This window comes from Cherax quadricarinatus, chromosome 2 (assembly GCF_038502225.1).
Source record: "Cherax quadricarinatus isolate ZL_2023a chromosome 2, ASM3850222v1, whole genome shotgun sequence".
NCBI classification, from domain to species: Eukaryota; Metazoa; Arthropoda; class Malacostraca; order Decapoda; family Parastacidae; genus Cherax; species Cherax quadricarinatus.
In genome coordinates this window covers 799,270-826,851 of record NC_091293.1, presented here as the reverse complement: position 1 = coordinate 826,851, position 27,582 = coordinate 799,270, and the positions used below count along the sequence as shown (strand labels likewise).

At 42.1% G+C, this 27,582-nt stretch overlaps 2 protein-coding genes across 9 annotated transcripts in view; one reads left to right on the top strand and one right to left on the bottom strand.

Annotated features, from left to right (window-relative positions):
• The window catches only part of LOC128684957 (uncharacterized), a 124,593-nt gene extending 111,005 nt beyond the window's left edge, over positions 1–13,588 (bottom strand). For 4 of the 5 annotated variants that reach the window (XM_053771467.2, XM_070087087.1, XM_070087081.1 and 1 more), the window contains exon 1: positions 13,441–13,588. The gene's annotated coding sequence lies outside the window, so the exon portion shown is untranslated. The remainder of the gene's footprint in view (positions 1–13,440) is intronic. The other variant, XM_070087063.1, reaches the window with a different exon arrangement.
• A 493-nt stretch (positions 13,589–14,081) lies between these two features.
• Positions 14,082–27,582, top strand: part of TBPH (TAR DNA-binding protein-43 homolog) — a 29,333-nt gene continuing 15,832 nt past the window's right edge. For 3 of the 4 annotated variants that reach the window (XM_053771271.2, XM_053771188.2, XM_053771033.2), the window contains exon 1: positions 14,083–14,426. In XM_053771271.2, the coding sequence (XP_053627246.1) occupies positions 14,183–14,426 (244 nt within the window). In that variant the 5' untranslated portion in view covers positions 14,083–14,182. Of the gene's footprint in view, positions 14,427–27,582 lie in introns of all 4 variants that reach the window. The other variant, XM_053771109.2, reaches the window with a different exon arrangement.

The window sequence follows — 27,582 nt, the reverse complement described above, 5'->3', positions numbered from 1 at the left end:
AATTGTAGGCAAACTACTAGAGTCAATTATAGCTGAGATTATAAGAAGCCATCTCGGTAAGCATAGCTTGATTAATGATACTCAGCATGGATTCACAAGGGGCCGGTCTTATCTAACAAATTTATTAACTTTCTTCAGTAAAGCTTTTGAGGCTGTTGACCACGATAAAGAATTTGATATTATTTACTTAGATTTTAGTAAGGCTTTTGATAGAGTTCTGCACCAAAGACTGTTAAAGAAAGTGGCAGCTCATGGCATTGGGGGAAAAGTGCTCTCGTGGATCGAGTCATGGCTCACAGACAGGAAGCAGAGTGTGTCCATAAATGGGGTTAAATCCGAGTGGGGATCTGTAACAAGTGGCGTTCCACAGGGATCAGTCTTGGGCCCGTTGTTGTTTATAATATATATCAATGATCTTGACGAGGGAATTACTAGTGATATGAGCAAATTCGCCAATGACACAAACATAGGTAGGATAACTGATTCAAACGTAGACGTTAGGGAACTTCAGGAGGATTTAAACAAACTATATTCTTGGTCAGAAAAGTGACCGATGCAGTTCAATGTAGATAAATGCAAGGTTCTGAAGCTCGGGAGTGTCCATAACCCTAGCACTTGTAAGTTAAAAGATGTAGAACTTAGCCATACAGATTGCAAAAAGGACTTGGGGGTTATGGTGAGCAGCAAGCAACTTTAACCCTTTGACTGTTTTGGTCGTATATATATGTCTTACGAGCCAGTGTTTCAGACGTATTTATTTATTTATTTATTTAGAAATTTTAGCATACATACAGACATACATACATACATATATACTCAATAATTCTAGCGGCTTCAAATCAAGCGGAAGAAAGCTGGTAGGCCCACATGTGAGAGAATGGGTCTGTGTGATCAGTGTGCACCAAATAAAAAAAATCCTGCAGCACACAGTGCGTAATAAGAAAAAAACTGATCGTTTTTTTGGATTAAAACGCCGACTTTGAGGTGTATTTTCGTATAGTATTTATCGATGTATTTGCGTTTTCATGGTCTTAGGTGACAAAATGGAAAACATATTACAGAAATAGAGATGATTTTCATTACTTTGAAGATGAAAACCTCCTTGAAACTGAGCTCAAAGTAGCGGAAATGTTCGATTTTTACCAATGTTCAGGAGTAAACAAATCACACCACACGTCCAATACACGTCAACTGGGGAGTTTAATATTCTTTCACTAGTGCACTGATATTATTTATACCATTTTTACAATAATGCAGTAGTCTGCATAACAGTAAATTTTGTATTTTTTTGTATGAATAAAAAATCAAAATAGAAAGCAATAATAATATAAGAGGGGCCTAGAGATGTGACTAATGAACAGAGGATATGTTATTTTAGTGCCAAGAATGTCTACCTTGTTTATTCTGGACCCTATTTTGAAATTGGCATCTTTTTTAGTTTGCATGAAATTGGCCAAATTGCCAATTTCTGACCACAATATTGGGTAGTCCAAATTGGTAAATGGAAGGTTTCTTGTACTCAGCTGATAGATAAAATGGAGTTCTAAAGAAATAGCTATGAGTTTGGTCAACTGGCACAAAGGAATTGGCTGAAAATAGGGCTCAAAGTTGGCGAAATCGCCGATACGCATATGTCGCCGAGACCGCTAACTTTGCGGGAGCGTAATTCCATGAGTTTTCGACCAAATTTCGAACTTTTGGTGTCATTACCATCGGGAAAAGATTCTCTATCATTTCATAAGAAAAAATTATTTTTTTTTTCAAAAATTTAGCGACATAGAATGACAGTTTCAGAAAGGGGCCTGAAACAGTCAAAGGGTTAAACCAAGACAGCAATGCCTAAGCGTACGTAATAAGGCAAATAGAATATTGGGATTTATATCAAGAAGTGTAAGCAACAGAAGTCCAGAGGTCATACTGCAGCTTTATACATCATTAGTAAGGCCTCACCTAGATTATGCAGCTCAATTCTGGTCTCCATATTACAGAATGGACATAAATTCGTTAGAAAACATTCAGCGTAGGATGACTAAATTAATACATAGCATTAGAAATCTTCCTTATGAAGAAAGATTGAAGACTCTTAAGTTACATTCACTTGTTAGACGAAGAATGAGGGGAGACCTGATCGAAGTGTATAAGTGGAAGATAGGTATTAATAAAGGGGATATTAATAAGGTCTTGAGGATATCTCTCCAAGAGAGAACCCGCAGTAATGGATTTAAATTAGATAAGTTTAGATTTAGAAAGGACACAGGAAAGTATTGGTTTGGAAATAGGGTAGTTGATGAGTGGAACAGCCTACCTAGTTGGGTTATTGAGGCTAGGACTTTGGGTAGTTTCAAATTTAGGTTGGATAAGTACATGAGTGAGAGGGGTTGGATTTGAGTGGGACTTGCACATCAGAGCTTATTTCTTGGGTAGCATTGAAAATTAGGTTGGTCAAATGTTTTGTTTGTTGGATGAATTGTATAGGATCTGCCTAGTATGGGCCAACAGGCCTGCCGCAGTGTTTCTCCTTTCTTATGTTCTTACGATTTGAAGCCACTAGAATTTATGAGTATATATACGTCAAACATGGTACCTCGTAAGACATATATATATGGCCGCGACAGTCAAAGGGTTAAAACAAACTGGGAAAACAATTCACTAAAAATAAAATAAAATGACACACAAAGAATAAAATATTATGCACAGAACAGAGCATTTGAAACTGCACTGAAATAAACTGTAGCAATATTGCAAATAACAATTACTAATCAAAAGTACAGTGGAACCTCAAAAATCGAACTGCTCCCAACACGACCAATTATGTAAGTGTATTTTTGTAAGTGCTTTTATAAGTGTAGTTTTGAGGGTCTGAAATGGACTAATCTAATTTACATTATTCCTGATGGGAATAAATTCATTCAGTAAAGGCACTCGAACAGCCTTCTGGACCAAAGAAAGTTCGATATTTGAGGTTCCACTGTACTGCACAACACTACATAAAATTTTCTGAAAGAAAAAAAAAATGAATGGCAGCACAATGTTACACAAGAATTATTGTAAAATGAGTCAATGTTGCAATAAAAAAAACATTACACAAGAAAATACAGTTTACAAAAGCAACAAAAAAAATATTATCAAGGAATGAACTGATTGAACACTAACTCTTATTTGCAGCTTAAACAACACTTACTGAACAAGCGAAAGAATGATTTACTTTAAAAGAAGAACTTAAAAATTGCACTAAGAGTGAATTTGTTCAATGAAATATGAAAATAAGAGAGGAAAAAAAAAAAAACATAAAACAAGGGAAACAATTAACACTTACAGTGATGCAGGAAAAATAACACATCAATATATGCACAATACTATGAGAATTTTCTTGTAATGAAGCTTGGGGTGTGAAAAATTGGAAAATAATTGTCTTGCTTCAACAAAATAATGACACTATTGTCTGTGGAGATAAGACAAATCAGACACTGGCTAAATGAAAAAATGTAACAAGAATGTTGAACACACACAAGAAAAAAAATAGCAAATGAATGAAAACAAAAACAGCAAGAATACACAAATGCTGGGAGAAAAAAAAATAACCGAGACAACAATGAGTTGTGATGCAGAATATAAGGTAACAAGTTACTGAATTACTTCACTGTATAAATTACTAGACAAGGAACACAATACTGTGAACACAAGATAATTGTGAAGTGTAAACACAAGGTTATACTGCTTATATACTGCACACAACAAGGAAAAAACATTAAAGTACTTACATCAAGTAGATATAAAAAAAAGAAGCACAACACAACAGACATAAAATAAAGTACGAAAATTAACACTGAAGAAAGAGCAAAAAAAAAAAAAAAATTGCAAGCAGTAGATAATGAACACTGAGTCTAATCAAGAGTCACTGAATGTCACTAAGAAATCACTGGAAAAAAAAAAAAAAAAAAAAAGTCTCAACACTCACAAATGACTATGAAAAAATATTCATTAACACTGTAGCGACGTTGTAGAATGAGGTGGATGGTAGTGGTGGAGACTCGTGATTTGCGGAGTTCTTGACTACTCTCCACACGTGATCGAAGAATTTGCGCTTAAATCAACAATGAACTCACACAGGAGGCTTTTACGATGGCGCATCTGACGAAGGAACACACTTGGCTCTTGACCCCCTATGTGGTCCATAAAAATATGATGCTAGAACCCGTAATAAGGGTACAAAAACAGTGGTAGTGGGTGAGGTGGGTGGTTGAGGCAGCGCTGTGGTGAGACACTGCGTGGTGACTGGGCCTATGGGATGAACGGCGTAAGCCACACTGGGGACACCCGCACTAGGCACGAAGATATTCTAAGACGGACTGGCTTAAACACAAATCCACAAAATACCACAACACCACAGGGATGATAAAGCACTCAGAATAGCTAGAACGAGAAGCACAAAACGGTGAAGAAGACTGTACCCACGTGGCTTGCTTCAGTACTGGGTTAAGACACTTGGGTTAGTTGCTGGCTGGCTTGGCTTAACCCTTCACACAGACTGGCTTGATAACTTGTAACGATGAGCACAGCAGGGGTGGAAAGCTGGCTTGGCAGGCAAGGCTGGATGGTGTAAGGTTAGGCTGGACTCCCCCCCCCCCAGACTGGCTTGGTGGCTTGGCTTACTTTGCAAACCCGGGTCAACCCCTTGGAAGTAATGCAAATAAGCAAATAAAATGCTAATACACAGAGACTGACCAGAAGTAGGAAGCAATAGGCTGGTCAATGCTTGCTTGGGGTAGCTGCTTGGCTAGGTCGGCCTACTGGCTACACAAAATGCCCGTCGTCGGCTGAGAGAATTTATCTCCGTGCATCGGCGTAATTATCAATTTTACGCCCACACCGCTGTCACCATTTGTCGTGGGGTTCGAAAGGAGATAACGAGGGTTGAAGATATACACACTTGTTGGATGGTAACAATATATTGCAGAATGTGAGAAAGGGGAGCCCAACCTGCCATGTGTTGCCTGGTAGACCTATGCATGGACTGAGAGTGAGGTAGCGCCTTCCACTCACTCATGCCACATCCCGTGATGTCATACAGTCACTAGGCCTAGTAAGGTATCATATAGTATATAAAACATATGGATGGTACTATGATACTCAGATAAGCTATACAACACATGTAAGGGATCAGCAACTATGCTGACAGGTGCACAATGACCACACAGACCCATTCTCTCACATGTGGGCCTACCAGCTCTCTCCTTGATCTGAAGCCGCTAGAATTTATTAGTATATATACGTCAAACACAGTGGCTCATAAGATGTATATACATGACCGAAACAGTCAAAGGGTTAAGAACAAGGCAGGCGATATAAACAACTTGCCTGCTTTTATGTACGAAAAAGCTTCGCAAGTACTGTCACTAATTATTGCAACACTCTTTAACAAATCCATTGAATCGTCCACCTTCCTGGCAGTCCTCAAAATAGCGAAGGTTACCCCGATCCACAAAGAAGGTGATCAAGCCGACTTGAATAACTATAGACCAATTTCTAACTTACCACTACTCTCTAAAATCTTTGAAAAATTAATTCATACACAAACCTATTCCTACCTCATCTCATACAACACACTAAATCCCAGTCAGTTTGGATTCAGGAATAATAAAAGCACAAATGATGCTATTATACACATGCTGGAGCTAATATATACCGCACTTGAGAAGAAAGAAGTCCCACTGGGAATTTTCATTGACTTACGTAAAGCTTTTGACAGAGTCGACCATGAATTGCTGCACACTAAATTAACACACTATGGTATAAGAGGCCATTTCCTTAACTACCTAGTCATACCTTAGTAACAGAAGCCAATACGTGTACATAAATGGTGCAAACTCTTCCACACAACCAATCACAGTAGGAGTCCCACAGGGAAGTGTCCTAGGACCACCACTCTCTCATCTACATCAATGACCTACCAAATGCATCACAGCTACTCAAACCCATATTATTTGCAGATGACACTACATACGTCTTCTCACACCCAAACCCAGTCATACTTGCCAACACTGTCAATGCTGAACTGCAGAAAATATCTACCTGGATGACGACGAATAAACTTACCCTAAATACTGACAAAACCTATTTCATTCAGTTTCAAACCAGAGCTGCAAATGTTCCACTTAACATAACACTAAATGGATCACCCATCACAAGACTCACAGAGGGAAAATTCCTAGGAATCCACCTAGACAGTAGCCTCAAATTCCAAACACATATACAACAAATTTCCAAGAAAATCTCTAAGACAGTAGGGATACTATCAAAGATACGGTACTATGTTCCACAATCAGCTCTCCTTGCACTGTATCACTCACTCATCTACCCTTATCTCACTTATGGAATTTGTGCATGGGGATCAACAACATTAAATCACCTAAGGCCACTAATAACCCAGCAAAAGGCTGCAATCAAAATGATGATAAATTCCCACTCACAACAGCATACTCCACCTCTATTCAGTAGTCTAAATTTGCTCACCATAAAGAACATCCACACTTATTCATGTGCCTACTGCATACATAGAACAATACATGTAAACATAAACCCTCCATTCAAACTTTCCCTTACCAACCTTAATAGGAGACACGACCACAACACAAGACACAGATCTCATTTTGATGTACCCCGTGTCCGTATCACACTGTAAAAACTCTATGCACATAAAGGGCCCCAAAATCTGGAATTCATTACCAGAACATACTAAAGTAACCAGGCCTGAAAATCAATTTAAGACTCTTCTAAAGAACCACTTATTTGCCCAGGACTAAATAATCAACACAGTATTTTACATTATCAATAATTCTCCCAATTACTTACGTCTTAAAACTTCAAGACAACATATAGCAAACTGATCATCTTTTGTTATACATTGTAATATGACAAATTCAGTATTGATGTGCTCAAATTTCATAGTTTCAAATACTAAACTGTAATTCATATTGTAAATTGTTTACTGTAATTTTTAACACAACCTTTCATTGCTTGTTAATTTTAAGTTAATTTTAAGCCTGCCCATAATGCTCTGCATACAAGGGGCTTTTGGTATGTGCACCCAACTACTATAATTCCTTGTACAACTATGTATCATGTCCAAATAAAATATATGAATATGAATAAAAGCTTACATTTGTGGTCACAGTAGGGGCCCATGTTAATGTCCCTATGATGTATAAATATATACAGTGGAATCTTGACTTACGAGTTTAATTTGTTCCAAGAGCTAGCTCATAACTCAATTTACTCGTATATAAAATGAACTTTCCTCATTTAGCCCTTTCAGGGGGTCCGACGTACTAGTACGGCTTACGCACCAGGGTTATTGACGTACTAGAACGCCTAAATTCTAGCACCTTCAGATCTAGCGAGAGAAAGCTGGAAGGACTACATACGAAAGAATGGGTGTATGTGGTCAGTGTGTGCAGTATAAAAAAAATTCTGCAGCACACAGTGCATGAGGAAAAAAAAAATGACCGTGTTTTTGGATAAAACAGCGACTTTGCACTGTATTTTTGTATAGTATTTATGGTTGTATTTCTAGATTTCCTAGAATGGAAGACATATTACAGAAACTGAGATGATTTTGATTGGTTTCACAATGAAAAGTACCTTGAAATTGAGCTCAAAGTAGCAGAAATGTTCGATTTTTGCCAAAGTTCAAAAGTAAAGAAATCATGCCAAGCGTCCAATACATGTCAACTGGCGAGTCTAATATTCTTTCACAAGTGCGCTGATATTATTTATACCATTTTTACACTACTGTAGTAGTCTGCATAACAGTAAATCTTCTATTTTTTGTGAGAATAAAAATTCAAAGTGGAAAGCAAAAGAAATGTAATAGGCGCCTGAGGAAGTGACTAATGAACAGAGGAAATGTTATTTTAGTGCCAGGAATGTCTTTCTTATTTATTCTGGACCCTATTTAGAAATTGGCATCTTTTGAAATTTGTGTGAAATTGGCAAAATTGCTAATTTCTGACCACTATTGGAAGGTTAAATCGGTAAATGGGTGGTTTCTTGTACTCATTCGATAGATAAAATGGAGTTCTAGTGAAATAGTTATGATTTTTGTCGACTAGTACAGTGGAATTGGCCGAAAATAGGGCTCAAAGTGGGCGAAATCGCCGATGCGTAAACATCGTCGAGATCGCTAACTTCGCGAGAGCATATTATTATTATAATAAAAAAGAAGCGCTAAGCCACAAAGGCTATACAGCCGCGAGAGCATAATTCCATAAGTTTTCCATCAAATTTCATAATTTTGGTGTCATTATGACCGGGAAAAGATTCTCTATCATTTCACATGAAAAAAAAATTCTGAAAAAATTTCAACCCTGAGAACAGTTTAGGACAGGGCCTCTCGACCCTGAAAGTGTTAAGTAATGCTTCACTTCCCTTTTAGATATGACTTGTACTAATTATCTTACAGTTTTGTCTATGTCCATGTCAGCTATAAAAATTTTCATTGAATTTATACTGCATCATATTGTCCTGTATTAAGTTTATTTAGGCACAGGTACACATAAGCACAATTATTCTGCATAGTACAAATTACCCAGGATGACCATAAAAGTCAAGAGTGACTTGTTTCCAATGGCGTTTTAATACAATTTTTGTATATTTTATATTGATAAGATCATTAATACCATGTATTAATTCCACAAATATACAAATAAATCTTAATTTGAACTAGAGTATTTTTCGCCCGAAATGCATCTCCTGGGCCTTCAGAGTACTCTATATTTTATACAGTAATTTTAAAATAAATATTTGTATTTTGTTGTACACTAGTTGTGACCCCACAAGTCTACCCACATCACTTACATTATATCTCTAGTGTACTTTTCCAGTACTTTTAATACTTATGTTATCAAGACCATAGTAAAAAAAATATTATGCAAGTTTATTCAGGTACAAGTAGACAAATAGTTATATAAATTATCACACATAGCAGCATACGTGTATTTATATGTACAAAACCTTAAATAAAAATTTGCCCTCAGAGAATCATAGCAGAAAAAGCCAAATATATCTATAAACTCAAGGAAAGTCAGGTTGTAGGTGGCGTTTACTTCCCTCAGTGTTTTAAAAATGGCTGAGTCAGCAAAACAGGTCAGGCAGTCAACAACACCACACAACCCCCGATAAATGGAACTGAGGGGGATTTGGAAGGATAAAACCATGGATTAAACCTTTCTGATCTACCAGAATGGAAAGGAGTTAGAAGTTAATTGGGGAAGCCAGACTGTGAAGGGAAATGGGAAGGGGAGTGTGTATTAAGGGGTTAGTTGTAAGGGTTCTGTGAAGTTAAGGGAAAAGTGAGCAGTGAAGAGGATTTTTGAAGAGGAAATTTTACTAGTAATTCAGTGGTGATTGCTAAAGCAGATACTAAGTGTACTAGGGACTGGAAAAGAGAAATAAATATTATTGTATATGAGTAAAAGAGCGAAGAGTGAAAATGGCAGGCATTAGGGGGGTACAGGCTGCCATAATTATATTTATATTTCTTCTTCAATTCCATGAAGAAAGAAATCAGTCATGGGGGTTGGAAAAGGTGAATGGAGTAACAGCGCCCTGGACAGTAAAAGCCCAACAGTTGCCATCCTACCAGAAAAGTAAATGTCACTATCGCCGCAAGGTATGGCAACACCGCATACCTAAACAAAAACAATGGCACACAGCTCTTATTGTAGCACTCTTAGTGGTGATATCCAAATTAATCCAGGACCACAAACTATTGTGCAGAGGCAAAACAGACAGATAAATGACGGCAATAATGACGGTCTAGCAGCTAGGAATGATAACCTTAACTCCATATGTAATGCATACATAGGTCAATGTGAGACAATACAGCCATTATTATCTCAAACACTACCAAACAGGTGCATACACTGTACTAAAGCACGCATGAAAAACAGAAAAGGCACCTTATGTAAAATGTGTAAGGGGTGGGTGCATGATGGATGTATGTACAATTATAGCAACGGTGCCAGAATTCATTTTGTGTGTAACAAATGCACTTTGGCACAGTTACCCTTTAGCAGTGATGACATTGATTTACCAAATTTTAATACAAATGACCCATTGCCATATATTGATGATTATGATTGTTTTATGAAAACAGCCCTTCACTTTATTCATGTCAATGCAAGATCACTTCTTCCTAAATTGGCAGAGATTAGGATTCTAGCTAACAAAATTAGGGCGGCAGTTATAACCATCTCTGAATCTTGGTTGGATGATACGGTGACTGACGACGAGGTCAAAATAGATGGTTACAATATAAAACGCTTAGATAGGAACAGAAAGGGTGGTGGAGTATGTGCCTACATTAGAAATGACTTAGCTTACAACCCAAGACCTGATTTAAATAACAATAAACTGGAGATTCTATGGTTTGAAGTGCTGCTTCCTAAGACCAAACCCATCTTAGTAGGAACTAGTTACCGCCCTCCTACCCAGGACCAGTTCTTAGAAGACTTTTCCAGAGTCTTGTCCGGAGTTGAAAACAATTGCGAGACAATAATACTGGGCGACTTCAATATCTGTTTTCAGCAGCAAAATAACGGGCTATGCAAAAGGTATAAGCAAATTCTAGGATTAAATAGTTACACTCAACTTATTAATACTCCAACCCGGATCACACAGTCCTCAGCCACCCTAATTGACCACATACTTTGTAACCGCGCTGAGAACATTAGTCAGTCAGGCGTCATTACCACAGGTCTTAGTGATCATTTCATCATTTACTGCACCAGGAAAATAACTAGGGATAGGATAGGCCTACACAGGACAATAAAAATGAGGTCAACTAGAAACTACAGTAAAGAAACACTGGTAAATAGGCTACACAATTGTGACTGGACTGAGATAACAAGTTGCACGGACGTAAACGATGCCTGGGAAAAATTCAAAACAATGTTCACTACCATCCTTGATAATATTGCACCAGTTAAAGAGGTTAGGATTAAACGAAGAACTGAACCCTGGATGAATACTGAGATATTAGATAATATGAAATTCAGAGACCAGCTGCTAAAAAGATTTAAAGCAAACAGACAGGATATTGCAGCACTAAATGAATTCCAAAGGGTGAGGAACAGAGTACAGAGACTTATAAAAGGAGCAAAGGCAAAGCACTACTGCTCAAAAATTGAAGAGTATAAGCATAACCCCAGAAAGCTCTGGCAACAACTAAAACAGTTGGGGTATAGCCATAAGCCAGTAGATAGGTCTAACATAGTACTCACTATCGATAATGAGGTATGCCACGAAACATCTAAGGTGGCAAATTGCTTTAATTCATACTACACATCTGTTGCATCAACACTAGTAAGTAAACTACCAGCTGCATCAAATACCTTTAACACAGACTCTGATAAGTTTCAAACATACTATACCAATAAAGGGGTAACCCCAAACAGTTGTCAACTAGTAAGTGTATCTCATGACTTTATTCAAAAAGAACTAAGCAGGTTAAACCCAACTAAGAGCACAGGCCCTGATAACATTCCATCTAAGTTCCTAAAAGATGGTGCTTCTGAACTGTCAATCCCTATTGCTCACATAATAAATCTATCAGTCACCACTAATACAGTACCGGAGGGGTTCAAGGAGGCCAGAGTTACTCCTATCTTCAAGAAAAATAGTAGGTCTGATGTAAGCAACTATAGACCTGTTAGTATACTCAGTATAATATCTAAAATTCTAGAGAGGGCGGTGTATTCTCAAGTAGTTAAGTACCTTAATGACAACAACATTCTCCATAGCTATCAATCGGGCTTTAGAAGATCCTACTCAACCGACACCTCCCTTATTAATCTGATGGATTACCTGAGAACTGAAATGTCAAAGGGGAACCTCATAGGCATGGTAACCTTAGACCTGCAAAAGGCCTTCGATACTGTCAACCACAATATATTATGTAATAAACTTCAAACTATCGGTATAGGTTCTGTAGACTGGTTTAAGTCCTACCTTAGCAACAGGAGACAAATAGTCAAAATCAACAAAACAGAATCAGAACCCCTGCCGATAACATGTGGAGTTCCCCAAGGTAGTATTCTGGGTCCCTTATTATTCTTATGTTATGTCAATGATATGCCTATCAGTGTCAAGTGCAAACTCCTACTGTATGCAGATGACAGTGCTCTGTTAGTGTCAGGTAAAGACCCACAAGATATTGCTAATGTTTTAACACTGGAACTGGAGTCCTGCAGCAAATGGTTAGTAGACAACAAACTATCATTACACCTAGGGAAAACTGAAGCCATTCTCTTTGGCACGAAACATAAACTGAGAAGGGTAAATAATTTTAATGTTCAATGTAATGGGGAGCCCATCACTTTGGTTTCATCAGTAAAATATTTGGGAATCCCCTTTGACCCATGCATGTCAGGAGAATTGATAGGGAACAGTGTAGTAAAGAAAGTGAATGCCAGACTGAAGTTCCTGTATAGACAAGCACAGTGTCTACCTACTGAGGCTCGCAGGACTCTATGTCTAGCCCTTATACAATGCCATATGGATTACGCTTGCTCTTCTTGGTACTCTGCCTTGACAAAAAAACTGAAAGATAGACTGCAAATCACCCAGAACAAAATCGTAAGATTCATCCTGGGGCTGGGACCAAGAGAACATGTAGGCCAGGATGAATTACAGCAGTTGGATATGCTGAATGTTGAAGACAGAGTAAAACAACTGAAGCTAAATCATGTTTATAAAATTGCTCACAAGCAATGTCCAGAATATCTTGCTGTCAATTTTGTCAAGGCTGGGAACCAAAGCAATCATAGAACTAGGGGGAGAGAGCACAACTTTGTAGTACCCACAGTCAGTGGCCAGGCTTCAAACACCTTTTATTGTACAGCAATAAAGGAATGGAACAGACTACCCACAAATGTCAAGGCCAGTCATAGCTTGAACCAGTTCAAGAAGACTGCCAAAAGGTGTCTGATGAATGTAGCTACAGAAAGGGAGGGGAATGATTTTCTATTTTTTAGCTAACATACGTGTAAATTTTTTACCTTATTCCTTGTAATGACCCTCGTATTGTAGATTCTTAATGACCTTGGTGTCGCAGATAGTCTTTTTAGTATGATAATAAGATGTTATCTTCATTGTAGAACAATAAGAAAATATTATAACCTTTATACTATAATAATAAGGTAAAAGGACCCCAATGGAAATAAGTCACTCTGTCTGACTTTTTTGGGTTATCCTAGGTTCTCTAAACATATGCTGCTATATATGATAATTCTATGTAACTGTATTTGTGAATACCTGAATAAACTTACTTACTTACTTACTATACCCCGGCACTTACCATCACTATGACCTAACAACAACTATGACCAATACTATTTTCGCAATACATTAAAGATCCCCAAGAAATTATGTGTTACTGGCCTTGAATAAGTAAGGAGGAGGAGCGTGTGAGGACGAGCACAGTAAGTAAGAGTTACAGTCATTTGTAAAGTGTGTCCACCAGGGCACCACCTAGTACACCGCCTTCGTTTATCCTGGCTAACACTTCATATTATATTTACATTACAAGTCTTGGGGTTGGTTGTTTCTCTCTTCATATATATTTAATTTTCCCTCTTTTTCTTTTTTTTTCATAATTTCATTCATAATATTTAAGTAGAAAGTAGAGGGAGCAAATTGTCATTGTACGAAGTTAATGCCAGGAAGTGTGTTGGGAAACAGCTATCTAGTTTGGTCACGTAGGCCAGACTTGATATACAATATTAGTTTGTGCCTTATTTTAAGTCTTAAAAACCTTAAATATAATAGTAAAAGCATTCACAGTAAAAACATACTATTCTTCGTTAAGGTAGGTAGGGCAAAATAATTTATTAACATAGAAAAAAGTAATATTAAGAATAATTATTTTATATCTAATTGAAAGGACATCATCAATATTTATATACAAATAAGTAGTAAGAATCTAAAATTCTATTATATAAAAATGCGATCATGTGGTTGATAAAAGAAAGATATTCATTATAAAAGAGAACTATAGTGTAAGTTTGTGGAAGCCGAATGCCAGTGACGTCACAGAACGAAAATAACCGAAGAGAGTCGATGATTGTTGGCGTCATCAGTGGTGCAGTTGGTGCGTTGTGTCTCCGTGAGTGTTGCTGTCTGCATGGTCAACATGAGTTGTTACATACAAGTGTGTGAAGAAGAGAATGATGAGCCCATCGAGATCCCTACTGAGGATGACGGCACATTATTGTTGTCTACACTGGTGGCGCAGTTCCCCGGTGCTTGTGGTCTAAAGTACCGCCATGCTGAGAGTCGTGGTATGCGAGGTGTTAGACTCGTCGATGGTCGCCTTCATGCACCTGATGAAGGATGGAATTATGTCTTCGTCTGTGTCTTCCCCAAAGGTGAGCCATTAACTCACTTACTCTACATTTATATTGTAATATGACGGGTGGCGTGGGCCGGCTAGTGTTGGTGGGTGCTCCATCACCGACGCCAACACTCCCCCCCCCCCCCCACCACCACCACCACCGCCGCCGCTACACTAACATATACTTTGTTCTATGTAGCTCTTACACCACAATGTTAAGTACTGTTATAATGAATATTGGAGATGGATGTAGTGTATATTAATGAGTAAGATGATGTAATATTGTGAGGTTGTGGTTGATGATGCCGGCTGCCGGAAACTCCAGCCAGTCATGCACCGCCACTCCTTCACCACCACTCCTGCACCGCCACTCCTTCACCACCACTCCTGCACCGCCACTCCTTCACCACCACTCCTGCACCACCACCACCACTCCTGCACCACCACTCCTGCACCTGCACCACCACTCCTGCACCACCACCACCACTCCTGCACCACCACCACCACTCCTGCACCACCACCACCACTCCTGCACCACCACCACCACCACTCCTGCACCACCACCACCACCACTCCTGCACCACCACCACCACCACTCCTGCACCACCACCACCACCACTCCTGCACCACCACCACCACCACTCCTGCACCACCACCACCACCACCACTCCTGCACCACCACCACACCACCACCACTCCTGCACCACCACTCCTGCACCACCACACCACCACCACCACTCCTGCACCACCACTCCTGCACCACCACACCACCACCACCACTCCTGCACCACCACACCACCACCACCACTCCTGCACCACCACACCACCACCACCACTCCTGCACCACCACACCACCCCACCTGCACCACCACCACTCCTGCACCACCACCACTCCTGCACCACCACCACACCACCACCACCACCACTCCTGCACCACCACCACCACACCACCACCACCACTCCTGCACCACCACTCCTGCACCACCACTCCTGCACCACCACACCACCACTCCTGCACCACCACTCCTGCACCACTCCTGCACCACCACACCACCACTCCTGCACCCCCCCACCACCACTCCTGCACCACCACACCACCACTCCTGCACCACCACACCACCACTCCTGCACCACCACCACACCACTCCTGCACCACCACACCACCACTCCTGCACCACCACACCACCACTCCTGCACCACCACACCACCACTCCTGCACCACCACCACCACTCCTGCACCACTCTTGCACCACCACCACACCACTCTTGCACCACCACCACCACACCACTCTTGCACCACCACCACCACACCACTCTTGCACCACCACCACCACACCACTCTTGCACCACCACCACCACACCACTCTTGCACCACCACCACCACACCACTCTTGCACCACCACCACCACACCACTCTTGCACCACCACCACCACACCACTCCTGCACCACCACCACCACACCACTCCTGCACCACCACCACCACACCACTCCTGCACCACCACCACCACACCACTCCTGCACCACCACCACCACACCACTCCTGCACCACCACCACCACACCACTCCTGCACCACCACCACCACACCACTCCTGCACCACCACCACCACACCACTCCTGCACCACCACCACCACACCACTCCTGCACCACCACCACCACACCAGTCCTGCACCACCACCACTCCTGCACCACCACCAGTCCTGCACCACCACCACCACACCACCACCACTCCTGCACCACCACCACTCCTGCACCACCACACCACCACTCCTGCACCACCACCACTCCTGCACCACCACACCACCACTCCTGCACCACCACACCACCACTCCTGCACCACCACACCACCACTCCTGCACCACCACACCACCACTCCTGCACCACCACACCACCACTCCTGCACCACCACCACCACTCCTGCACCACCACCACCACCACCACTCCTGCACCACCACTCCTGCACCACCACCACCACTCCTGCACCACCACCACCACTCCTGCACCACCACCACCACTCCTGCACCACCACCACCACACCACCACCACCACTCCTGCACCACCACACCACCACTCCTGCACCACCACTCCTGCACGACCACCACTCCTGCACCACCACCACACCACTCCTGCACCACCACCACACCACTCCTGCACCACCACCACACCACTCCTGCACCACCACCACACCACTCCTGCACCACCACACCACCACTCCTGCACCACCACACCACCACTCCTGCACCACCACACCACCACTCCTGCACCACCACCACCACTCCTGCACCACCACACCACCACTCCTGCACCACCACACCACCACTCCTGCACCACCACACCACCACCACCACTCCTGCACCACCACCACCACTCCTGCACCACCACCACCACTCCTGCACCACTCCTGCACCACCACCACTCTTGCACCACACCACTCTTGCACCACCACCACCACACCACTCTTGCACCACCACCACCACACCACTCTTGCACCACCACCACCACACCACTCTTGCACCACCACCACCACACCACTCTTGCACCACCACCACCACCACACCACTCTTGCACCACCACCACCACCACACCACTCTTGCACCACCACCACCACACCACTCTTGCACCACCACCACCACACCACTCTTGCACCACCACCACCACACCACTCTTGCACCACCACCACCACACCACTCTTGCACCACCACCACCACCACACCACTCTTGCACCACCACCACCACACCACTCCTGCACCACCACCACACCACTCCTGCACCACCACCACCACACCACTCCTGCACCACCACCACCACACCACTCCTGCACCACCACCACCACACCACTCCTGCACCACCACCACCACCACACCACTCCTGCACCACCACCACCACCACACCACTCCTGCACCACCACCACCACAACACCACTCCTGCACCACCACCACCACCACACCACTCCTGCACCACCACCACCACCACCACCACTCCTGCACCACCACCACCACCACCACCACTCCTGCACCACCACCACCACCACCACTCCTGCACCACCACCACCACCACACCACCACCACCACACCACTCCTGCACCACCACCACCACACCACTCCTGCACCACCACCACCACACCACTCCTGCACCACCACCACCACCACACCACCACCACTCCTGCACCCCCACCACTCCTGCACCACCACCACTCCTGCACCACCACCCCTCCTGCACCACCACCACCACACCACTCCTGCACCTCCACACCACTCCTGCACCACCACACCACTCCTGCACCACCACACCACTCCTGCACCACCACCACCACACCACTCCTGCACCACCACCACACCACTCCTGCACCACCACACCACCACAACTCCTGCACCACCACCACCACCACAACTCCTGCACCACCACACCACCACCAGTCCTGCACCACCACACCACCACAACTCCTGCACCACCACCACCACCACCACAACTCCTGCACCACCACACCACCACCAGTCCTGCACCACCACACCACCACCACTCCTGCACCACCACCACCACAACAACTCCTGCACCACCACCACCACCACACCACCACCAGTCCTGCACCACCACACCACCACCAGTCCTGCACCACCACACCACCACCACTCCTGCACCACCACCACCACTCCTGCACCACCACCACCACTCCTGCACCACCACCACCACTCCTGCACCACCACACCACCACCACTCCTGCACCACCACCACACCACCACCACTCCTGCACCACCACCACACCACCACCACTCCTGCACCACCACCACACCACCACCACTCCTGCACCACCACCACACCACCACCACTCCTGCACCACCACCACCACACCACCACCACTCCTGCACCACCACCACCACACACCACCACTCCTGCTCCACCACCACCACACCACCACCACTCCTGCACCACCACCACCACACCACCACCACTCCTGCACCACCACCACCACCACCACCACTCCTGCACCACCACCACCACTCCTGCACCACCACCACCACACCACCACCACTCCTGCACCACCACCACCACACCACCACCACTCCTGCACCACCACCACCACACCACCACCACTCCTGCACCACCACCACCACACCACCACCACTCCTGCACCACCACCACCACTCCTGCACCACCACCACCACACCACCACCACTCCTGCACCACCACCACCACACCACCACCACTCCTGCACCACCACCACCACACCACCACCACTCCTGCACCACCACCACCACACCACCACCACTCCTGCACCACCACCACCACACCACCACCACTCCTGCACCACCACCACCACACCACCACCACTCCTGCACCACCACCACCACACCACCACCACTCCTGCACCACCACCACCACACCACCACCACTCCTGCACCACCACCACCACACCACCACCACTCCTGCACCACCACCACCACACCACCACCACTCCTGCACCACCACCACCACACCACCACCACTCCTGCACCACCACCACCACACCACCACCACTCCTGCACCACCACCACCACACCACCACCACTCCTGCACCACCACCACCACACCACCACCACTCCTGCACCACCACCACCACCAGTCCTGCACCACCACCACCACCAGTCCTGCACCACCACCACCACCAGTCCTGCACAACCACCACTACCACACGTCCTGCACCACTACCACACGTCCTGCACCACCACCACTACCACACGTCCTGCACCACCACCACTACCACACGTCCTGCACCACCACCACTACCACATGTCCTGCACCACTACCACACGTCCTGCACCACCACCACCACCAGTCCTGCACCACCACCACCACCACCAGTCCTGCACCACCACCACCACCAGTCCTGCACCACCACCACCACCAGTCCTGCACCACCACCACCACCAGTCCTGCACCACCACCACCACCAGTCCTGCACCACCACCACCACCAGTCCTGCACCACCACCACCACCAGTCCTGCACCACCACCACCACCAGTCCTGCACCACCACCACCACACCACCACCACTCCTGCACCACCACCACACCACCACCACTCCTGCACCACCACCACTCCTGCACCACCACCACACCACCACCACTCCTCCCTCACCACTCCTGCACCGCCACCACTCCTCCCTCACATAAGAAAGGAGGAACACTGCAGGAGGCCCGTTGGCCCATACTAGGCAGGTCCTTTACAATTCATCCCACTAACAAAACATTTGCCCAGCCCAATTTTCAATGCCACCCAAGAAATAAGCTCTGTGAAAGTCCCACTCAAATCTAACCCCTCCCACTCATGTACTTATCCAACCTAAATTTGAAACTACCCAAAGTCCCAGCCTCAATAACCCAACTAGGTAGACTGTTCCACTCAACTACCCTATTTCCAAACCAATACTTTCCTATGTCCTTTCTAAATCTAAACTTATCTAATTTTAAATCCATTACTGCGGGTTCTCTCTTCGAGAGACATCCTCAAGACCTTATTAATATCCCCTTTATTGATACCTATCTTCCACTTATACACTTCGATCAGGTCTCCCCTCATTCTTCGTCTAACAAGTGAATGTAATTTAAGTCTTCAATCTTTCTTCATAAGGAAGATTTCTAATGCTATGTATTAATTTAGTCATCCTATGCTGAATGTTTTCTAACGAATTTATGTCCATTCTGTAATATGGAGACCAGAACTGAGCTGCATAATCTAGGTGAGGCCTTGCTAATGATGTATAAAGCTGCAGTATGACCTCTGGACTTCTGTTGCTTACACTTCTTGATATAAATCCCAGTAATCTATTTGCCTTATTACGTACGCTTAGGCATTGCTGTCCTGGTTTAAGGTTGCTGCTCACCATAACCCCCAAGTCCTTTTCGCAATCTGTATGGCTAAGTTCTACATCATTTAACTTATAAGTACTAGGGTTATGGGCACTCCCAAGCTTCAGAACCTTGCATTTATCTACATTGAACTGCATCTGCCACTTTTCTGACGAAGAATAGAGTTTGTTTAAATCCTCCTGAAGTTTCATAACATCTAGGTTTGAATCAATTATCCTACCTATCTTTGTGTCATCGGCGAATTTCCTCATGTCACTAGTATTTCCCTCATCAAGATCATTGATATACATTATAAACAACAACGGGCCCAAGACTGATCCCTGTGGAACGCCACTTGTTACAGATCCCCACTCGGATTTAACCCCATTTATGGACACACTCTGCTTCCTGTCAGTGAGCCATGACTCGATCCACGAGAGCACTTTTCCCCCAATGCCATGAGCTGCCACTTTCTTTTAACAGCCTATGGTGCGGAACTCTATCAAAAGCCTTACTAAAATCTAAGTAAATAATATTAAATTCTTTATCGTGGTCAACAGCCTCAAAAGCTTTACTGAAGAAAGTTAATAAATTAGTTAGACAAGACCGGCCTCTTGTGAATCCATGCTGAGTATCATTAATCAAGCTATGCTTATCGAGATGGCTTCTTATAATCTCAGCTATAATTGACTAGTAATTTGCCTACAATTGAGGTCAGGCTTATTGGGCAGTAATTTGATGGTAACGACTTGTCCCCTGTTTTAAAAATAGGAATTACATTAGCCATCTTCCACATATCAGACACTACACCTGTTTGAAGAGATAAATTAAAAATATTAGTTAATGGTTCACAGAGTTCCATTTTGTATTCCTTAAGAACCCTTGAAAAAACCTCATCAGGATCCGGCGATTTATTTTGCTTCAGTCTGTCTATCTGCTTCACAACCATTTCACTAGTGACTGTGATGTTACATAATTTATCTTCTTCTAGCCTACTATAAAAATTAATTACTGGAATATTGTTAGTGTCTTCCTGTGTAAAAACTGAGAAAATAATTGTTAAAAATCGAGCACATTTCATTCTCTTTGTCAGTAAGGTGCCCATAGTTATTTTTAAGGGGACCTATCTTATCTCTTAACTTTTGTTCTATAGACCTGGAAAAAACTTTTTGGGTTAGTTTTAGAATCCCTAGCAACTTTAATTTCATAGTCCCTTTTAGCTTTTCTTATCCCCTTTTTAATGTCAATATACTGATTCATTAGATGACCCTCACCTCTTTTGATACGCCTATAAATTCCTTTCTTATGCCCTAGTAGATATTTCAGCCTATTATTCATCTATTTTGGGTCATTTCTATTTGATCTAATTTCTTTATATGGGATAAACGTTCTTTGAGCAGCATGTATAGTGTTCAGAAAACTGTCATATTGATAGCTCACTTCGTTACCCCAGTCAACAGATAAGTGTTCTCTAAGCCCATCGTACTCTGCTAAGCGAAAATCTGGGACTGTTACTGAGTTATCGCTACTATCGTACTTCCATTCAATGCTAAATGTAATTGATTTGTGGTCGCTAGCACCCAGTTCCTCTGAAATTTCTAAATTAACAAGGGATTCATTGTTTGCCATAACTAAGTCAAGCAGGTTATTTCCCCTTGTAGGTTCTGTCACAAACTGCTTCAAAAAACAATCCTGAACTACTTCTAAGAAGTTTTATGATTCTAAATTCCCAGTCAAGAAATTCCAATCAATATGACTAAAGTTAGTCTCCTAGAATTACTACATTATTGTGCCTTGTGGCCTTAACCATTTCCTCCCATAGTAGTCTCCCTTGGTCCCTATCTAAGTTTGAGGGACGGTATATCACTCCTAAAATCATTTTTCATGCCCCTCTGAAAATTCTATCCAAACACTCTGTATGTGTTACTTCAGACTTAATACCCGTTTTTATGCAACAGTTCAAGCGATCTCGGACATACAATGCTCCCTCACCACTCCTGCACCGCCACTGCTCCCTCACCACTCCTGCACCGCCACTGCTCCCTCACCACTCCTGCACCGCCACTGCTCCCTCACCACTCCTGCACCGCCACTGCTTCCTCACCACTCCTGCACCGCCACTCCTCCCTCGCCACTATCAACCACCTTCATATTTTCTGCAGTTTTTTGTTCTAGCTTTGTCCTTACATTTAAACTCTACAATGATCGGTATATGACGTTTAAGCAGAATAGCTCATTGCCTAATTCTTTTATACTAGCTTTTCAGTTAATAAAACATAGCCCACTAGTTGTATGATTGTAACATTACAGCACTACAGCCTCTGTACATTGCATAATTGGTTATGCAAATTAAAGGAAGGACATTGCTGTCGGCCCATTGTCAAGCAGTAAAATCCTGTATAGATAAAAAGGTTCAAAGAAATTTTTCCAGTATAATATCCTAGTGTTTACATCCTTTCCAGTAGGCCTATAGGCCAATACTAGGCAGATCCTTGTACCCAGCCATGCCTCTCGTGTGCTTGTCCAGTCAATATTTAAAGCTACCTGCAGTTGTTACCTGCGAGTGTTGAATTATACTACAAGTATTGCCAAATCAGTTTGGTGTTTTTTTTTTTTTTTTTTTATAATACCAAACCAGTCCTGTACTTATTAAATTTATATTTCTCCAAACTTAATCCGTTACTGTTGATCTCTTCTTGATATCGGCATGTTTGTTTTCATAATTGTTTTCTATTTGTACACTTCAGTCATATCCTGCCTGATTCTACATAATTCCAGAGTACAAATTCAATGTCTTCAGCAGCCTATTTATTTTATTCAAATTGTATATTCAAATCTTGAGTCTTGGCTGGCCTGCAATTTTGTATAATTGTGGATTTAATTAAAAATATTATGCATTGGAATTTTGGGTTGCATATTTTGCAGGCAAGCAGAAAAAAATCGTCAAAATGCCGATTTGTTTTGGTGTTGTGTGACCAATAGTGTACTAGGTTATTTTTTGTAGGTTGGCGTGTGATACTGGAAAAGTTAAATCTAGAAAAAGTAGTTGTTAATGCTGAGATAATGCAAATAATAATGCACGCATGTACGTTAGACATTTGAAGGAGAGTGGTTGCTTCATCGATCCAAATACAGATAGCCAAGAAAACTGGGAGCTTGTAGAATCTCCAGTATTCTTTCCAGAATGATTCTGCTTAACCAAAACATTGCAATGTGAATTAAGAAGGGACAGGTACTGCAGTAGGTCTTCTGTCCTATGCTAGATACATCTCGGTTCCAACCCCTTTTTGCACATACAATACTGTTTTCCCCATCTTGTCATCTCAAACATCTCTGCTCTCCCCCACCTTTTTCTCCATAACCCCCACTCGCATATGTGTAGCATCCCTTTCATACCTATGAAGTGCAAGGAACTCGATAAGTTGGTGAATTTGAATTTGGTGCATTTTAAAAAACTCAGTGTTAAAAGTAGAAATTCCTGGAACTAAAACATTCCTGTTTATTAACCCTTAAACTGTCCAAACGTAGATCTACATTCACATGTGTAGTGCTCCAAAGGTAGATCTACGTTTTTTCTACATTTTCAAATGTAGAAAAACGTAGATCCAAGTCTTTTTTACACGCTTTCAAATATAAAAAATTACGTTTTTTTACTTTCAAATGTTGAAAAAACGTAGATCTACGTTTGGACAGTTTAAGGGTTAAGGAAGGAGCTCGGCATCAACACAAGCTAGTCGGGTCCAACTCGCACCCACCCACACCCACTAGTGTATTTATCTAACCTATTTTTAAAAGTACACAATGTTTTAGCTTCTATAACTGTACTCTGGAGTTTGTTCCACTCGTCCACAACTCTTGCCAAACCAGTGCTTTCCTGTATCCTTCCCAAATCTCAATTTTTCCAACTGAAAACCATTGCTGCAAATCCTGTCTTGGCTATAGTTTTAGAACGTTATTTACATCCCCTGTATTCCTGTTTTCCATTTATACACCTCAGTCATATCCCCCATAATTCTACGCCTTTCTAGAGTACAGATTTAGCGCCCTCAGTCCTCGCAGGAAAGGTTTCTAATACATGACCAGGCCTCCCGGTGGATCAGGGCCTGATCAACTAGGCTGTTACTGCTGGCTGCACTATTTTAGAAACCAAATTGGTAGTTTTAACTGTTCAGTTAAACCGTATCCAACACTAGTACAATGGAACCTCAGCATACGAACTTAATCTGTTCTGTGACCTTGTTCGTATGCTGTCAGTTTTACTCTCTTCGATTAATTGAAAAGCCATTAATCCATTCCGGTGGAATTCCTGCTCTGAGGCAGGTAAAATGCACTTCAATATAATGCTAATATCAACTATATGGCTTATTTATCTATCACAATTGATCTAATATGACATAATAAACAATATAAATAACATAGAAACCTGATATATACTCTAGAATGAATAAAATAGTGGACCCCCGCTTAACGATCACCTCCCATTGCGACCAATTATGTAAGTGTATTTATGTAAGTGCGTTTGTACATGTATGTTTGGGGGTCTGAAATGGAATAATCTACTTCACAATATTCCTTATGGGAAGAAATTCGGTCAGTACTGGCACCTAAACATACTTCTGGAATGAAAAAATATTGTTAACCGGGGGTCCATTGTACATGTATTGTGACAAGTGGAGGCGGCCATAACCACTCCTGCATTGTTGTGGTATTCACTGTCATTTAGTGGTGGCCTTTCGAAGTTGTCTATTAAAATTTTTATAGTACATTATTATGTATTATTATATATTATAGTATTATTTATTATGTACTATATTATATAGTATTATTTATTATGTACTATATTATATAGTATTTATATACTATATTACGTATATAGTATTTATACACTATATTATATAGTATTTATTATGTGCTATATTATTTATTATATATATACTATACAGGTCCTCCATCACAAATCCGGCATCATTGGGACCTGTAGTGTGCCGGATTACCGAGTTTGGAGAATTACAGTGGTTAGGTTAAAATACACTTAATAAAATTAACTTGCACAGTTCATTGAACATGGGCAAAAAGCGAACATTTCCGCTACTTTGAGCTCAATTTCGAAGTACTTTTCGTCATGAAAGCAATCAAATCATGTCTATTTCTGTAATATATCTTCCATTCTATCAAACGAGTCCAAAAATATAGAATACAACCATAAAAACCATACGAAAATATACTGCAAAGAGGCGGCTAATGGCTGAGAAGTGAACTCCCTTATTTATCGTCAGTCTTTTATTTTTGTTGTACGTTAAGAATCATCTTTCCATCATACATTGCCCAAGTTTCAATGAGATAGCTCAACAAACAACCGAGAAAAAATATTTACCAAAAATCGTATGTGGCAAGCCCAAGCCAGGTACTGGAATTAAGTCACTTTGTCTGACTTTTCTGGGTTATCCTAGGTTCTCTATACATACACTGCTATGTATGATAATCTATGTAACTGTATTTGTGTATACCTGAATATACTTATTTACTTCTAGTCTGTCAACTGGGTACAAGATACCGCCCATTCACTTATTTCAACTACCCAATAAAGTGGTCAGAAATTGGCAATTTGGCCGATTTCACACAAATTTCAACAGATGCCAGTTTCAAAATAGGATCCAGAATAAACAATGCAGACATTCCTGGCACTAAAATAACATTTTCACTGTTCATTAGTCACGGATACATGCCCATCTTATATTACGCTTTGCTTTTCATTTGGAATTTTTTTTTTTTTTTTTTTTTTTTTTCCACAAAAAAATAGAAGATTTACTGTTATGCAGACTGCTGCATTATTGTAATAATTGTATAAATAATGTCAAGCCATTCATGACTACGTATTGGACTGGCAGGCGGACAGGTATTGGACGGTGACGTCATTTGTTTACTCTTGAGCTTCGCTAAAGAATAGAACATTTTTGCTACTGTGAGCGCAATTTCAAGGTACTTTTCGTCATGAAAGCAATCAAAATCATATCTATTTATGTAATATCTTTCATTCTATCAAATGAGACCGAAAAAATGAGAATATAACCATAACCATAAAAAAATATACCGCTAAGCTGCCGCTAATGGCCGAGAAGTGAACTCCACTATTTAAGGTCTGATTTCTTTCATTTTTGGTGTACATGAAGAAGTATCTTTCCATCATACATTGCGCAAGTTTGAATAAGATAACCCAACAAACAACTGAGAAAATATTATTATTATAATAATAATAATTTACTACACGTACATGTACAAGGTATGCAGGCCTAGCTGACATCAATGACATACTACTGTATAGAAAGCCGCTTGTTATGCAGAATATTTCAAGAAAATTAGGTCAGTGTCCCAGGATAACATCCACACTAGTCGGCTAACACCCAGGTACCCATTTACTGATGGGTAAACATAGACAATAGGTGTAAAGAAACACGCCTAATGTTTCTACCCTGGCTGGGAATGGATTTTTTACCAAAAATCATACATGGCTAACCCAAGCCAGGTACTAAAAATAAACCACGTTGACATTTTGGATTATCCTAGGTTCTCTACACATATGCTGCTATGTGTGATAATCTATAGAGAGAAAATAACTTTTGTTTCAGGTTTATGGTGCAGTACGAGTGTATATGACAGTTAGCTATGTGCTACATTCCGTTTTCTCTAATATAAGCCCCCAAGACAGGGATAAGAGAATGGCATTTGTATACCGTATCCTCTTCATACCTCCATCGAACTGCTCTGTGTTATGCCAAATATTATTCATTCTGGAGTATTTAACATGTTTTATGTTATTTATATTGTTTATTATGTCATATTAGATCAATTGTGATGGGCAAATAAGCTGTAGTGTTGATATTAGCATAATAAAGCATATTCTCCTGCTTCATGAGACTGAGCTCATGGCAACCGACAGTGGCTTCAAAGCCATCTTATCTTTAATGGATAATGTACTGTGTAGGTGCTTTGCATGATGAGAAGCATTTCTTTTATTCATTGGAACCATGGCTAGGGCTAAAAGTAAGCAGGTTAAAACAATAAATGGAGAAAAAGAAATTGGAATGACTTGTGCAGCAAGTAGTGCCACCAAACAGTACCAGCAGGTTGGTGTGGCGACCCTGGAAATTTGAAATTATGCTAGCCAAAATTAGTGCCGAATAACTGATTGCCGGATTTGTGATGGCAGACCTGTGTTATATATTATTTATTATATACTATATTATATATTATTTATTATTATTACTATAATGGAGAAGCACTTGTGTGAGGGGAGGGGATAGAACTGGAACATATAAAATTCTTTAGATAGAACCCCTCACCATGTACATACTAACAATAATAATT